The sequence below is a fragment of the Hesperophylax consimilis genome, chromosome 4 (genome assembly GCF_061612785.1).
Source record: "Hesperophylax consimilis isolate HC1 chromosome 4, BYU_Hcon_1.0, whole genome shotgun sequence".
NCBI classification, from domain to species: Eukaryota; Metazoa; Arthropoda; class Insecta; order Trichoptera; family Limnephilidae; genus Hesperophylax; species Hesperophylax consimilis.
The window spans coordinates 15585778-15599759 of NC_142839.1; the positions used below are offsets into that span (position 1 = coordinate 15585778).

The window sequence follows — 13982 nt, forward strand, 5'->3', positions numbered from 1 at the left end:
ACATATCAAGATTTTATATATACATTCAACTATATACCTACCAAGGAATTATGAATATTTTAAAGAATGTTCAGTAAATAATCTGGACTACATGGATGTTATAGACTCAAATTCTATAGCAAATCTTGAAAAAAAACACAAACAAAATATTGCAAATGAATGTTCATAAAAAGGTGATTTATGTATGCATTGAACAAGAGTGTAGTGGAATGAATGATTAGCTGCCAACATTAGCTGTGCTGTCAGCACAGGCATTGCTAGTAGCAGTTGACAAACTGTCCTGAGAGCGATGTGAGCTGTGAGCATGCTGCCTTGCAAAGGTGTATAAATATAGCTGTGTCGGCTGGCAGGTTTGCGAGTAGTGCTCCTGGCAGTCATGGTGCAAGTACACACTATCTGTGTCTGCTACATCCTGGCCGTGTGGGTGGTGTTGGGCAACGAAGTGTGTCACGTCGATGGGGAGCCTTCCACTCCTATCCACAACAACAACTACCAAGCAGAACCCACCGATGACGCCAACCAACAAGACCAAACAGAATTAAAACTTGTGCATGTGGTGAGTTCCATATCTGTGTTTACACTCGTTGAACGTAATTTTTATTACATTCTCGTGTCAATACTATTTCTTAGTAATTGATTTGTGTCATGAATTTTCTTTGAAGTGAAAATAGTATATACATACAAATAATGAACCTTGTTTACTAATTTGCCAACATTATTGAAATAAGCATTATTTTACAGTACTATTTACAATGAAATATTGCAACAATAAGCAATTTCAGACACAATCTGAAAAAATCATTATTTTGTGATACTTAGTTACTATTTTATGTATGTACTTTTTTTTTTATTATACCCAGCTGGGCTTTTACATGTTTAATTTTTTTTAAGACAGAACATTTAAATATGCAAAAGAACATAAAAACAAAATACTTGTTTTACTTGAATTACTTGGAAAAATAGTAAGGAGTAAAAACATTAATTTTATATTATACTTGATTCTGAAACATACCTAGAAACACCACTGAAGGTATAAGCTAATAGAAATGTTTTGCTGGTGTGTCTGTGTGCCCGAAGAAAGGTCAAATTTATCTTACTTCGGGTGAAATTGATCAAAAAAAAATTTCTTTCACGGTTAATCAATTACCGGTCAGTGGCTGAGTTGGCATCGCGTTTGGGTCCCACCCAGGTGTAGTGTGTTCAATTCATTGGCTGGCTAAGTCCTCCATCACAACACAAGCAACATTTTCCACTTACTATGGTGGTAGGAGGAGATTTTCAAATATTGTCTGGTTATTCGTAACCCTGGAATGTTTGTCTTTCTGTTAAAAAAAAAAAAAACTTTCAAAACTATAAATGAATATTTGAGGCGGTTAGCACACAAAAATCTTTCTAGTCCATATGATTTTTTTAAAATTTGTATGTGAAATATTTTAATTATATTTATAATTTTGTGAAATTTGAGGAACACGTAATTTTATTTACGGTTTTTTCGAAAACTCTAAAAAGAATAATGTATAAATTTAGTTTTTAGTGTTGAAAATGCCTTAATCAGAAAAAATTACTTTACCATGTTGTGCTTTGAAAACTATTCTATACGAAACCACCGAAAATGGACATTCCCAAAAAAATGTGGCTTTAAGGGTTTTACCAAAACACATTCGATATGTTTCATCAAATACAAATGGATAAATCAACCAAAAAAATATTATTTAATGTTAATTCGATTTCTTTCTTTCCACCTTTATTTGAACCATCTCCACATTTTAAAACTTTAAACAAAATAATCTCAGCTCGACATTTTGTGAGTTACGCCACATCTGATCAGACCGCCTGAAAAATACAAATGTAATAACAATTTGAGGTCATTAACCCGTCTAAATGAGGGTTCAAGGTCACTCAATTAATACTTATTGCAATTGATAAAACCATTTGATGTGGTGTCATAGAAATCATCCGATGTGCTGTCAAAGAATGATTCCATCGGCTATCATAGGAGTCACTCAAAGTGGTGTGATAGGAGTAATATTAAAAATGAAATTAACACAACAAATAATTACATTGTTTTGATTTGGAAGTTGGTCCCAATTGAGGATGTAGTTATACCGTAGCAAAATACCTAAAACACACCTCAACATCATTATGTAGTTAGATATTTTTCTATTCGGCAATCAAGTAATTTATCTTGAGCGTAGCACTTGTCACGGGTACTTAAGATAATAAATCTAAATCAAAACAACAATTTTAGATAATATATGCACATTATGAGTTGTGACGACCTTCTAGAATAGATACTCAATAAGGACTCAATTACTAACACTTTTTTTACAATGTATGTCGTTTAGATCTGCATTTCCGAGCAGTGTCAACCGTTTTAAATAAGTGTTCACCAACACGAATGTCAAACACAAACAATCTTGTTATAAAACCAAATTACCAGAACCAACAACCATGGAAATATGAAAAACACATTGTTAAAAAATTACAATAAAGATTATTTAACCCAAGGCTGCCCAACCCCAGGCCCGCGGGCCACATTGTGGCCCGTGAATGAATTATAAGTGGCCCGCGTGAACCATTTTCAAAAAACCCGCCAATTTGAAAAAGTGTAGCGGGCCCGCGGTAAAACAAACAATGCAGCTTGCGCGCGGTCACCAGTGTTGCCAACGAAGGCGATTTATCGCTATTTAGGCTACTCAGAACGAGAATCAGCGACGAAAAAATCTAAAAGGCGACTGGTCGCCTATTAGGCTACTTCAGAGACAAGTTATTTAAATCAGCCAAATCACAAATAGTAATTTAAAAAACAAACAAAAAAACACAACGGTTTTTGATATAAATTTTTTGCGTCCGAAATGGAATCTTGTAGCCACCCCCCCCCCCATGGATTTAAGAACCGTCAGTATTCAGTGGCCCGCCAGTGATTTTTAAATCGTCAATTTCGCCCAACTGTTAAAAAGGTTGGGCAGCCTTGATTTAACCCTTCAGGCCTCTGGCATAATGACGGTTATACTTCTTAAAGATGATGTCTGAAAAGTCGGAGAATTTGTGTGTATTTAAGCTTCTCAATAAAATGCAAATAAATGGGATATTTCTGAATTTATCCGAAAACTAATAACGTTTTTTTTTAAATAAGTGATGAAATATGGCTTCAAATTTTATTATTAGGAATAAACATATAATTTTTTAAATACATATAATTTTGAAAACAAACACAAAAAGTTTTAAAAATGGCTCACCTTATGTTATTGATAATGAAAAAAAATACAAATTTTATTAGACAAATGTATTATAAACATTACTGCCACCTCACTTTTTTTTCATTACATATAAAAATAATTAATTAAATTATATACTGTTATTTGCTTTATTACGAGGGTTTCAGACACTTTCTCACATTTAGTTCAATTAATAAGTTTTGTCAAATAGCTGCCTTTTTCCTTATGACGGCAGTATACGAATTATCATTTCGAGCTTGAGTGAACGCACAATTAAAAAAAAATTAACAATTAATTTTAATAATAAGATCCTCGGGAACAGGATAGTTCATAGTTATTAACCTCGCTTAAAAATATTTATATTTATTTTCGACCGAAACCAGAACCCTGCGTGGACAACCATGAATGGATTTCTATTGGAAACTGCTGCCTTGAATCCATCATTGGAAACATAATCTGTCCATGAATATTGTTGGAATATTGTATGTGGAATCGCTCATGTTTTATGTGAATTTCTTTTTAAATTACTTATTTATTAATGAAATTTTAAACATTCCATTTTTTTCAGCGTGTCAACTTTTTAATGATGTCACTTCTACAAAATGTTTTTTTTAAATCGAGAATAAGTTTTTAAAATGTTCCATCAGTTGTGTAAAATTTAAAACACATTTATTAGTAGGAGGAATATAAAAAAAAATGTTTGCATACAGTACATTGATCAGAATACTGTTTGAATCTTTACATAAAAAATCAATTATTATTTTATCACACCTTGATTTGTAAGGCCTAAACATTGATGACTGAAAAGGACATTAAATTGGTTGATTTTCCAACACTTAAGAATTCGCTCCCGTTCTTTGGCGGACTGCTTATATTCAGCCATGGAGTGTGTACCTGCTTGTACCAGGGCTTGTACTGCTTGTACGTAACCCCATAAGAGCTAATAGATAAATTACAATGATGGACATGATGTACTTGTAGCTCTTCCGGCACGGAGACAGGACGCCCGACCGCGAGGAGATGGAGCTCTACCCGGCCGACCCCAACATTGACAATCACTTCCATCCATTCGGGCTCAAGGCGCTCACCAACGTAAATATACCTACCTATGTCCAAACTAATTGTTATTTAGCGTGATAATGCAAACTTCGTTATCTACAGAACTAAAAAATGTACATTTTAAGTTTCATAGAATGAACAACTGCAGGGAATGCAGTATGAATATGTTTTTTTTTTTAGCTGGCTGTTTAACATGATTAATTTATAAGTTGGAAAATTTCCAAGCGAATTACGCAAAAATTTTTTGACAAACTGTGTGTTTATGCAACAAGAATAAAATTGTTTTTAAATTGTGATCATAATATTAGCTGTCTGAAAATCTTTCAAAATTTTCCATTGATATGGTGAAACAATTTAAAACTTTTTCCAGTTATAAAAAATAATAATAATAAAATAGATGCACTTGTTTTTTTATTTTTTTAAATAAGTAATCTTAAAAGCCTGCTGTACTAAGAGTGTCCTATGTATGCAAATCTATGCACTTTTATGATTGATTATCGTTAACAAGCTTCTAATTGACAGAAATAGAAAATCATGGTTATCAAGGAAAATCACAGTACATAGATAGAAGATTTATACAATTCTTATGGTTTCTATAAGGACAATATTTTCAGCAATTTCAATCAATATCGTTGTGTCCCGTCGAGATTTCCCTTTAGGACAAATTCACAACACAAAAAACGATCTCCTGCAAATAACATCACCATACTTCGTACAAACTTGAAAAAATAATTGCGAAATTATATATCAATAATAATCGAGTTCAAAATGATGACAGTTTTGACAGAAATACGTATAAAGTTGCTCGTTTACCAGAGCCTGAATGCCTTTGAATAAATAACGTCCAATATATGTGGTGCTTCTCACAGATGTCATTGCATTTCAGGAAGGTAAACTCCGTGAGTATAAGCTTGGAAAAATCTTAAGACGGTTCTACAAAGATTTCTTGAACGGCATCTATCTTCCTGAAGAGATCTACGTGAGAACCACGGACTTTGACCGGACGAAGATGAGCGCATTGGCCTGTCTAGCGGGACTTTACCCACCGCAGGAGGAGCAGCAGTGGCATCCGCACATCAACTGGCAGCCCATTCCATACAACACACCTCCAATTGAAGACGATGATGTAAGTTTTACATTTATATAACAAAACAGAACACTGAAAAAAAATAACTTAAACCATTCTTTTATCATGTTCTGTTTTGTCACTATTCTATTTTTATCAGTTACCAAGTTTAACATTCCATTTACCAGGTTCCCATAAGTACGAAGTTTTGTTTTTCCAATCCCTTGAAAATTAAAATTAAAAAATTACCTCATTCGGAACACCCATAACACATGGTTTTCACACATAAGAAGTTTCAGAAGCAGCTGATGATTCTTTAAGTGCTGTAGGGTTAAATTATAGAATAACGAAGAACACGAGAAATACGATGGGGGTGTATTTCTTGATCCAAAAGTCAGACAGTTTGGATGTAAATTTAAATAAATGTAGAACTGTGTTTCATCATTACGAAATTTTCATTTTGATCAAATGTAATGACAGAGCGTATGTTAAAAGCGCTAGAAGCAAAAGGTAGTGGGAAGATCGGTTTCCACTCAAATCTACACTGAAGGCATTTCTAGTGTGTATTATCTATTCAGTGGGCTAAGTTTTCATGATTTCATGATATTATTATTCCTTCTACCACACCACAAGCAGAAAAACATTTTTTCCTTAAATAATGCCGAATGCTCACTTCAAGCAATTGTGTTGAATGTAATAATAACATTTCAATTTCCTGTTATATCACGATTTGTTACACAGAGAGTCCAATATATTGTTATTTCTTATTATTTTTTTTCCCTTTATTCAATCACAATGGAACCTTCAAATACATTGGTTGGGTCAACCCATTTCGTGTTTTTGTAATATCATTTTCCTGGTAAAGGTCAAAAGCAATGTCATCTAAGATCATTGTGTTAAGGACATTATTTATCATCAGACATTCGGTAGACGGCTTCGATGTTAGATAATGGTTAAAAAAACAGACCTCCTAAGGAGATTACTTCTAGGAAACTTGCGAGGTTTAAATAAATATGTAATACTAAAAGTGTTTTTATAATTTCAAAGCAGAATTGTTGATAATGTTATTGTCAAAAACATAACAATATTTTGCTGTTAAAAAATAAAAATATAATAACCACTTTTTACTCCGCAGTAAATTTATTACAAAGTTCTTTCAATATGTAATTATTTGAGAGTTCCAGGGCCAAAAGTATTACCGTGATTATTTGTTGTTACTATGCCGTATTGCTCCCCCCTTCTTTAGCCAATGTTTCGGACAGCTTTACGGTGTCCATCATCAGAGCAGATGTGTAGATTGTGAGGAAGTGTGTGTTTATGTATGTAGAGGTGATACGTGTTGCGCGGTTCTATCATCTTAGGGCCGGTATTTCGGTAAATTGATTAGTTAACTTAATGTGGCTTTCAGAATTTCATTAAATATATTTTTTTAACTCTGCATATATACGAATATTGCTGGATTAATAAGTCAAAACACATGTGTGTTATGTAAACATTCAAACATGCAAGTTATTCAACTAGCGAACTGCACAAATCTGGTTTGAGCATATTTAATTGATTCATTAGACAGAAAAATGGCTCCTGATTTAATTGCTCTCATATTATTTAACATACAATTTATAATATTTAGAGTTATGATAATTTTATCACAAACTAATTTATCAAAAAAATTAAATATGATGGAAATAAGTACTTAACCTTATCAAGCGTTCCTGGAATATATACGATATGGGTGTGTGAGGCACGTCTTTATGAAATTCAAACATTTTATATGAAAATTAAAACATAATGTGGTTGGTGTAGCGTTACACGTAGCGGCGTATATGATATATTACGACAGTAAAGGTAATATTTACACAGAATTCATTTAAATTTATTTTTTCTATATATAATATTACTTTTGAATTTACTTAGATTCGAATAAATACATTCAATTGAATCCCCTGTCTGAATGAAATCTTCAGGTAGGAATTTTGTCCTTGTTCTACCTGTATTTCATAGGAAGATTCTCCGAGGAACCAGTGTCATTGATCCCTTCAGCACCAGTGTATAGTCGAGAAACATGCCAAACGTTCATCCAATATTTATTCACGATTGACATCGGTCACATTTTTTCTACAACTCGTTCTGGACTTCAACAGCTCGGCTGTGGAACGATTAGCTGACCTCTATGTTTCTCGTGTCTCTTCAAGACCGATGTTCACTCCTTCTTCTCCTCAAAAAACCCTCCACACAGCATCCTCAAAAATAACATAAGGCCTGAGGGAAATTATTCTCCTCAGGGCCTTACGTGCGGAGTTAGTGAAAAACAAAAAAAGGCACTCATATCATGTATTTAATTTCAGATGCTGTATTACTATACATGTCCCAGATTCTTGGAGGCAAGGTTAGACGAGCTGCACTCTCCCAAATTCCAAAAGCTATTAGAGCCTTACAAAGGTTTATTTGACAAAATGAACTACCACACAGGACGCAACTTAACTACACCTGAAGAGATATTTTATATAGATAACTTATTTCAGGCCGAGGTAATTGTTAATGGTTTCACAATGTATCTATTCGATTAAATCGTTTAGCCCGTCGTCTCACGGGTCGGTAAGCAATCGACATAAACCGAATGCTGCAAGACTCTGCGCACAAAAGTTCTGCACTGAACTGCGCTGCAAACCGTAACCTTACTATAGCAAACTTCATTTTCTGCACAGGGTGCATTTGGTTTATGTCGATTGCTTACCCACCCGTGGGACGACGGGCTTAGATTCATGATTAGGCCTTCAGAAGCACACAATGGCAATGGCACTGTGCTATTTGAATAAATCTATTGATACTGTTTAGTAGGTTGATAATGCAATGCGATACAAGGTTAATTAAAAAGTTTTACAAAATCTGTTATTCTATCTATAATATTACTTTTGAATTTTTTGAAAACTTCATAGGTACCAATCACCTTTTACTAGAGAATATTCAATGTTCAGAAAACAACTTTGTCTCTGAATATCTCTTTTGTAAAAAGAATTGAATATTTTCCAATTACGTGATGTGTATATCTATTTAATTGCTTTGAACAAATAACGAAACATAGCACACATAGAGCAGCATTTTACTGGGGGAGATGAAAACCAGAAATAAATAAAGATTAATGGAATACAATGTCATGTGTTCTGTACTAAAATTAGTATGTAATATTTAACGGTATGTACATAATGTTATCATCATTTTAAGAGCGATGTCAAATTAATTCTAGGACTTCTGGGTTTGAAAAAACACATCTTAAACATGAAAATGTTTGAAATACATGTGATTTTTTTTTCTAATGTTGTTCATGTTAATTTGTAGAAAAACTACAATATTCCCCCGCCAGAGTGGGCTGTACCTCTGATGGATCAGATAAAGGAGATGACAGTAATCGAGTACCAGCTTCAGTTTGCAACAGATGAACTCAAAAAAATTTCAGGAGGTGAGTTCAAATTCAATAATGGTCAAGTAATAATTACTAACACGGGTCAAACCTTGGACAATTTGTTAAAAATCTAATTTGCCAATTCAAAAAAACACATAACATTCAAAACATAATATATCAAAAATATAATATAACACACAAATGTGCCAAGTGCAATTCTTATATGAGTCGTGTAATTTCTATACCCGCTATATCAACTTTCATTGATTTGGAGAAAACTGCAAAAAACTGTCACATCTCTAGCGTACATAAGTAAAAGCATTACAATTTTTTATATAATGAATTGGAGTAATAAAATTTCGAAAAGCATTTATTTTTCTATATATGTCTAGCAATAATTAAGTTATTTCGATAAATAAAATGGATATAGCGGATTTTGATACTCACTTCGTGATTTTGATAGTCAACTGAGCCGACATGGCGGGTTTAGAAACTCACGCGTAGATCATTTTGACACACGAGCGTGGCGTCAGAGCGGCGGCCATATTGTATTTTGGCAAAATAACTGCTTGTGATTCGTTGAATCCGATATAGCGGGTTTTGATAGTAACTTTCTGTATGATATAGCGGATTTGGTTTCTCACTCGCAGTTTAAACATGGTTTTTGGTCGCGAAAAGGAGGGTTTTGAAACTCAATTTTAGGCTCCTCTTGTTGCTCGCAAAAATGTGAACAAGATGTCATACTCAGATCATTTTGTCAAAAAATCGGATATAGCGGGTATAGAAATTATAGGATTCATATATTCTATATAATTCCCGCATTTTTAGGGCATCTCTCTAGTGAATTATTTACAAGAATTAAAAAAAAATAATTTATGAGAACTTTACCACTGGGGTCATTTGAAATTTTGTTGTCAACTTACTTTAAAAGATTTGCCAGATTCATTAGTTATTTAGAAATATTTCAAGTTGAGATTCATTTGCAAATAGATTGTCTGTTCTTTAATGTATTCCAAAACGAGATATAATTTTGAAAGACTCTTTCAGATCATAATATTATAATTGGCCATAATATGCTATTTAAAATACCAATTATATTTTGATTTCTAAATAGATTTTTTTGTCGCTTACAAATTGTGGTTTTTCTTGTAAATTGTAAAAATACCACTTTTATTTATAAATACAACATGTTAATTACACAAACGCATTACATATAAAGGTTTTTGTTAATACCCTTTTCGTTGATTTTTTAAAAAAAAAAATTTATAAAAAAAATCACCAACTTTGGCAAATATTTGGCACATGAAATAAGACTTTTATGGGGCCATATCACCATGCTTTAAAAAAAAAAGTGTAATTTTCGATAGCTCACTAGGTATATTCTGTTCTTAAAATCCATGTAAAAGCTCGTCTGGGCGTAAAACCAAATAAAATAAAATATAAGCTTGTGCCGTAAAATACATACGAATACTCTACTACTGTCGGTATTCTGTGTACAAAAGGACGAAAAAAACCCAAGGGGTTAATTATTATTTTATTATTTTTTGCCGTGTGGAGGAATAAATGGAATTTGTATTAATAAATATATCTTTGCATTATAATACATATTAAAAAAGTAACGAGAATGGCCCAACAGGCACACTTCTGCAGAAGATGCTGAGGGACTCATATGCCACGATTAAGGGAACACAGGAGCCAAAAGGAAGGAAGATGTTCCTGTACTCGGGGCACGAAAACAATGTGGCAGCCTTATTGGCTTGCAGCGGCGTATTTGAGGCGCACCAGCCTCAGTACGCTTCTACTTATATTCTCGAACTACACCAACAAATCAGGTCCAAAGCCTACGTCTTCAGAGTAAGTATTGCATTTTTATGAATGTACAGGACGGGTTATTTTACAGAATTTGAACAATTCATCAAATTTCAAAGTTAATTTTCAAGTTCAGCAAAAGTTTTTATCAAGTTCTGTTTTTATTTCAGTTTTGAGAAACCACTGGCCCATAATGAAATAAGAACAGAACCAGAAATTTAATTTTGAAATTTGATGAATTTTTGAAATTGTGTGAAACAACCAATCCATCCGTCTGTTTTTGCGCTCAATTCTTCTAAACTATGCAATGAATTTTAATAGGGTTTTCACTATCATGTAGAGAATTTCTTCAGGATGGTTTATATATATAATACTTTTTTTTTTCTTTTTTTTTATAGTGAATACCTCACAAGAGTCCCAACTGCTCCCGTCTGGAGCCAGTGAGACTATGGCATCCCCAATTGGGGGATGTTGTGAGGCTGAAGGTAAGTGGGGAAGGGAAAGAGGAAGGTGGGGAAGTACCTGGCTATTCAGATCTAGTCACTAAACACGGCTAAAGCCATTTGGAGCAACGTTTCAATTCTGAATGGTGGTCTTACACCAGGGCGATACTGGTAGTATCTTCCACTCTGGAACGTGCCGCAAATATACTATATATTATTTTAATTAATTAATTGTGAAATAACACAAATTAATCAAATAAAATTTATTTGCGCACGCCCGGTTCGAACCCGCGACCTTCGGAATGGCAGTCCAATGCGTTACCACTGGACTATGCCGGCCGTCATGCGTATTCTAATTATAGAAAGTAGAGAAAAGACAAGCAACGCAAGGTACACGTCATCTAGTTATAAATAAAAGAGGCAATTTTAATCAGACTTTTTTTGCCTTATAAATATTTATGTGCATAATTAATATATAACAGAGAATGTCCGTTTGTAGTGGTTGGGCAGGCTGATAGTTGATTTTTTTAAATTTTTTATTTTTTTTATTGAAACATAAACAAGGTTACAATTTAATGACAATATAAACACCAATATTTCAATCACTCTCCTAATAAAGCAGCTGCCAGTTGGCAGCTTGATAAGTGATACAAATGTACAGTTTTATTCCGATTTTGATTAAATTTTACACACTTAATCTTCAAACAAGAAAAGGGTCACTGTCCTCATGAATTTCGAAAAACATTGTGTGAAGCCCAGGCAAAGCTAGTTATGTGTATTATATAAAACGATCCTTTTCATTTTGAGTAGTAAGAATACGAAAAAAAGGTACTTAAATGTTGTATAATCACTATTTTTTAAATATATTATCCAAAAGTGCACACTCAAAAAATTTTTGTTACCCCTATATAATTGGGTGGAGGGTGGTACACCTAATCTGCCGCATAACAATTAAGATAATGATAAAGTAAATTAAGAGCAATAAAATGAAAAAAAGTTCATTTATCACAACAGCATGCTCATAATCTATCTATATATTATATAACATTCACAAAAAACTGATCACAGCCTGGATCAAAAAACAAGATATCCATTTTATACAAAACATTATAACACCAAACCAAACATAATCATGGATGAATGTGTATGTATGTATGTATGCATGTGTTTACTTATGTGTGTATGCATGCATATATGTGTATTTATGTATGTATACATGGGTGTATGTATATATGTGCATATAAATAAATATTTTTTTTCCTTTTTCTTTAAATAACAATGTACAATAACCATTTAAAAAAATAATAATTTAAAATCCCAACTTACACTTATATAAGAAAATTTAACCAATACACATAAATACATGTACCATTTAATCATAACCACGTAAACACCTCATCACAGGTTCTCCCAGTGAGGTGTTCACGAAACATATAACATTAATTACCCACCACAGTGTCACCTACTCAAACCTACCTCACACCCAGCATAAAACACCATATTAACAACAGTTCTAAATTTATGTATTATATACAAATGTAAATATTTGGTAGACACTGTAATGTTTGTATAGAAATAAATAAATATAAATAAAAATGTTCAAAATCTTAAATCTACGAAATTTCTTCACAGACACCTTTGAAATTTTGACACAACGTTGCTTTCAAATTCGTGCATGTTTTTATATACCCATATCAAACAAAAGTCACCTGTGACAAGTAAAAACATGTTTTTTTTAAACGCTCCCATCTGTAGGAGGTAAAAGTAAAATGCGCTGTTGTTTCTCTATCTGCACAGACAAACTGAGCCACAGCAATGCATGGCTGGGTACAGCTAGTTACCAAATAAAACTAATTATTTTTTTATCTTGCAGATATTATACATCCGAGACACATCGAAACCAGCAGAAGTATTACAAATTCCGGATTGTGGTGAATTTTGCCCATTTGATAAATTTGTTCAACTTACAAAAAATACAGTTACAAACACAATAAAAAAAGACTGCGAGCTACAACATGGTTGAATGACTTCAATTGAATCGTATACCATTTGACTCAATCAGATATTATTAATTGGTCAAGAACTTTACCACCAACTAACTATTCAACACACTGGCTGTTTCATGTGTGCCGTCATATCTGTGTAATTACCAAACAGAAATTTCAACACCCATTCTTTCTTCACATAGGGCCACAAAACAAAAACGTTTAACTATACAAGCTTCGCCTTTGGGGTGCATAAAAAATGAATTAATAGTACTTGCCATATTCATATTCTATAATTAATTAATTTATTATAATTGAAATTTTAAACATAATTTATTTTCATTACCTAAATAAAACTTTTTTATAACTGTTTATTTTTTTTACTACCCTACCTAAATAATGACATATTATTTTAATTGGCTTAATTGGAATACAAGTTCATGATATGTACATGTATCATAGAAATCTAATCAATAATTCTGTCGTCATAAGCAAAAAGGCAGCTAGGAATTTGTCACATTCTGACATACAAGACTTTTTGTGTTTATTTATTTATTAACTCCCTTTTTAGGGGCTTTTACATATGAATAGTAAAAAATTATACATAACTAAACTGAATTGGTAACAATCTTTTGTATCTTTTAAGTGATAAGTTGAAGATGTCCAATGACTCGGTATAATTATTTCCCATCAGTATTCTGGGTAATGAGGAATACATATGGTAGTTAGTCCCAGAATTTCTGCACTGAAATAAATCCCGACTTCTAGTATTACATCATTTAGAATTTTATATAGAAATACCAAGTCAGTGAAAATCCATCTGTCTGACAAATTGTCATAAATGAATATGCTTAAAAAGATTGTTATAGTTCAACCAAATTGCTGGAATACCCTTCTTAAAACTATATATATTTATTTGGAAGTGTTAGAACTTAGAAAATAAGAATTTATTTTATATTATTTCAATAGCTTGTTAATTTATCAACAAATTCTAATGAAAAG

General features: G+C 32.7%; 2 protein-coding genes across 3 annotated transcripts in view; one reads left to right on the forward strand and one right to left on the reverse strand.

Annotated features, from left to right (window-relative positions):
• The window catches only part of Ziz (dedicator of cytokinesis protein Ziz), a 71036-nt gene that overhangs the window by 17481 nt on the left and 39573 nt on the right, over positions 1-13982 (reverse strand). The window lies entirely within an intron of this gene.
• Positions 272-13350, forward strand: LOC149424282 (venom acid phosphatase Acph-1-like). Its single transcript, XM_089631259.1, has 7 exons — positions 272-556; positions 4200-4310; positions 5164-5403; positions 7689-7871; positions 8680-8800; positions 10380-10597; positions 12869-13350. Exons 1-7 carry the CDS (start codon positions 377-379, stop codon positions 13016-13018), a joined length of 1203 nt encoding a protein of 400 aa, XP_089487385.1. The 5' UTR covers positions 272-376; the 3' UTR covers positions 13019-13350.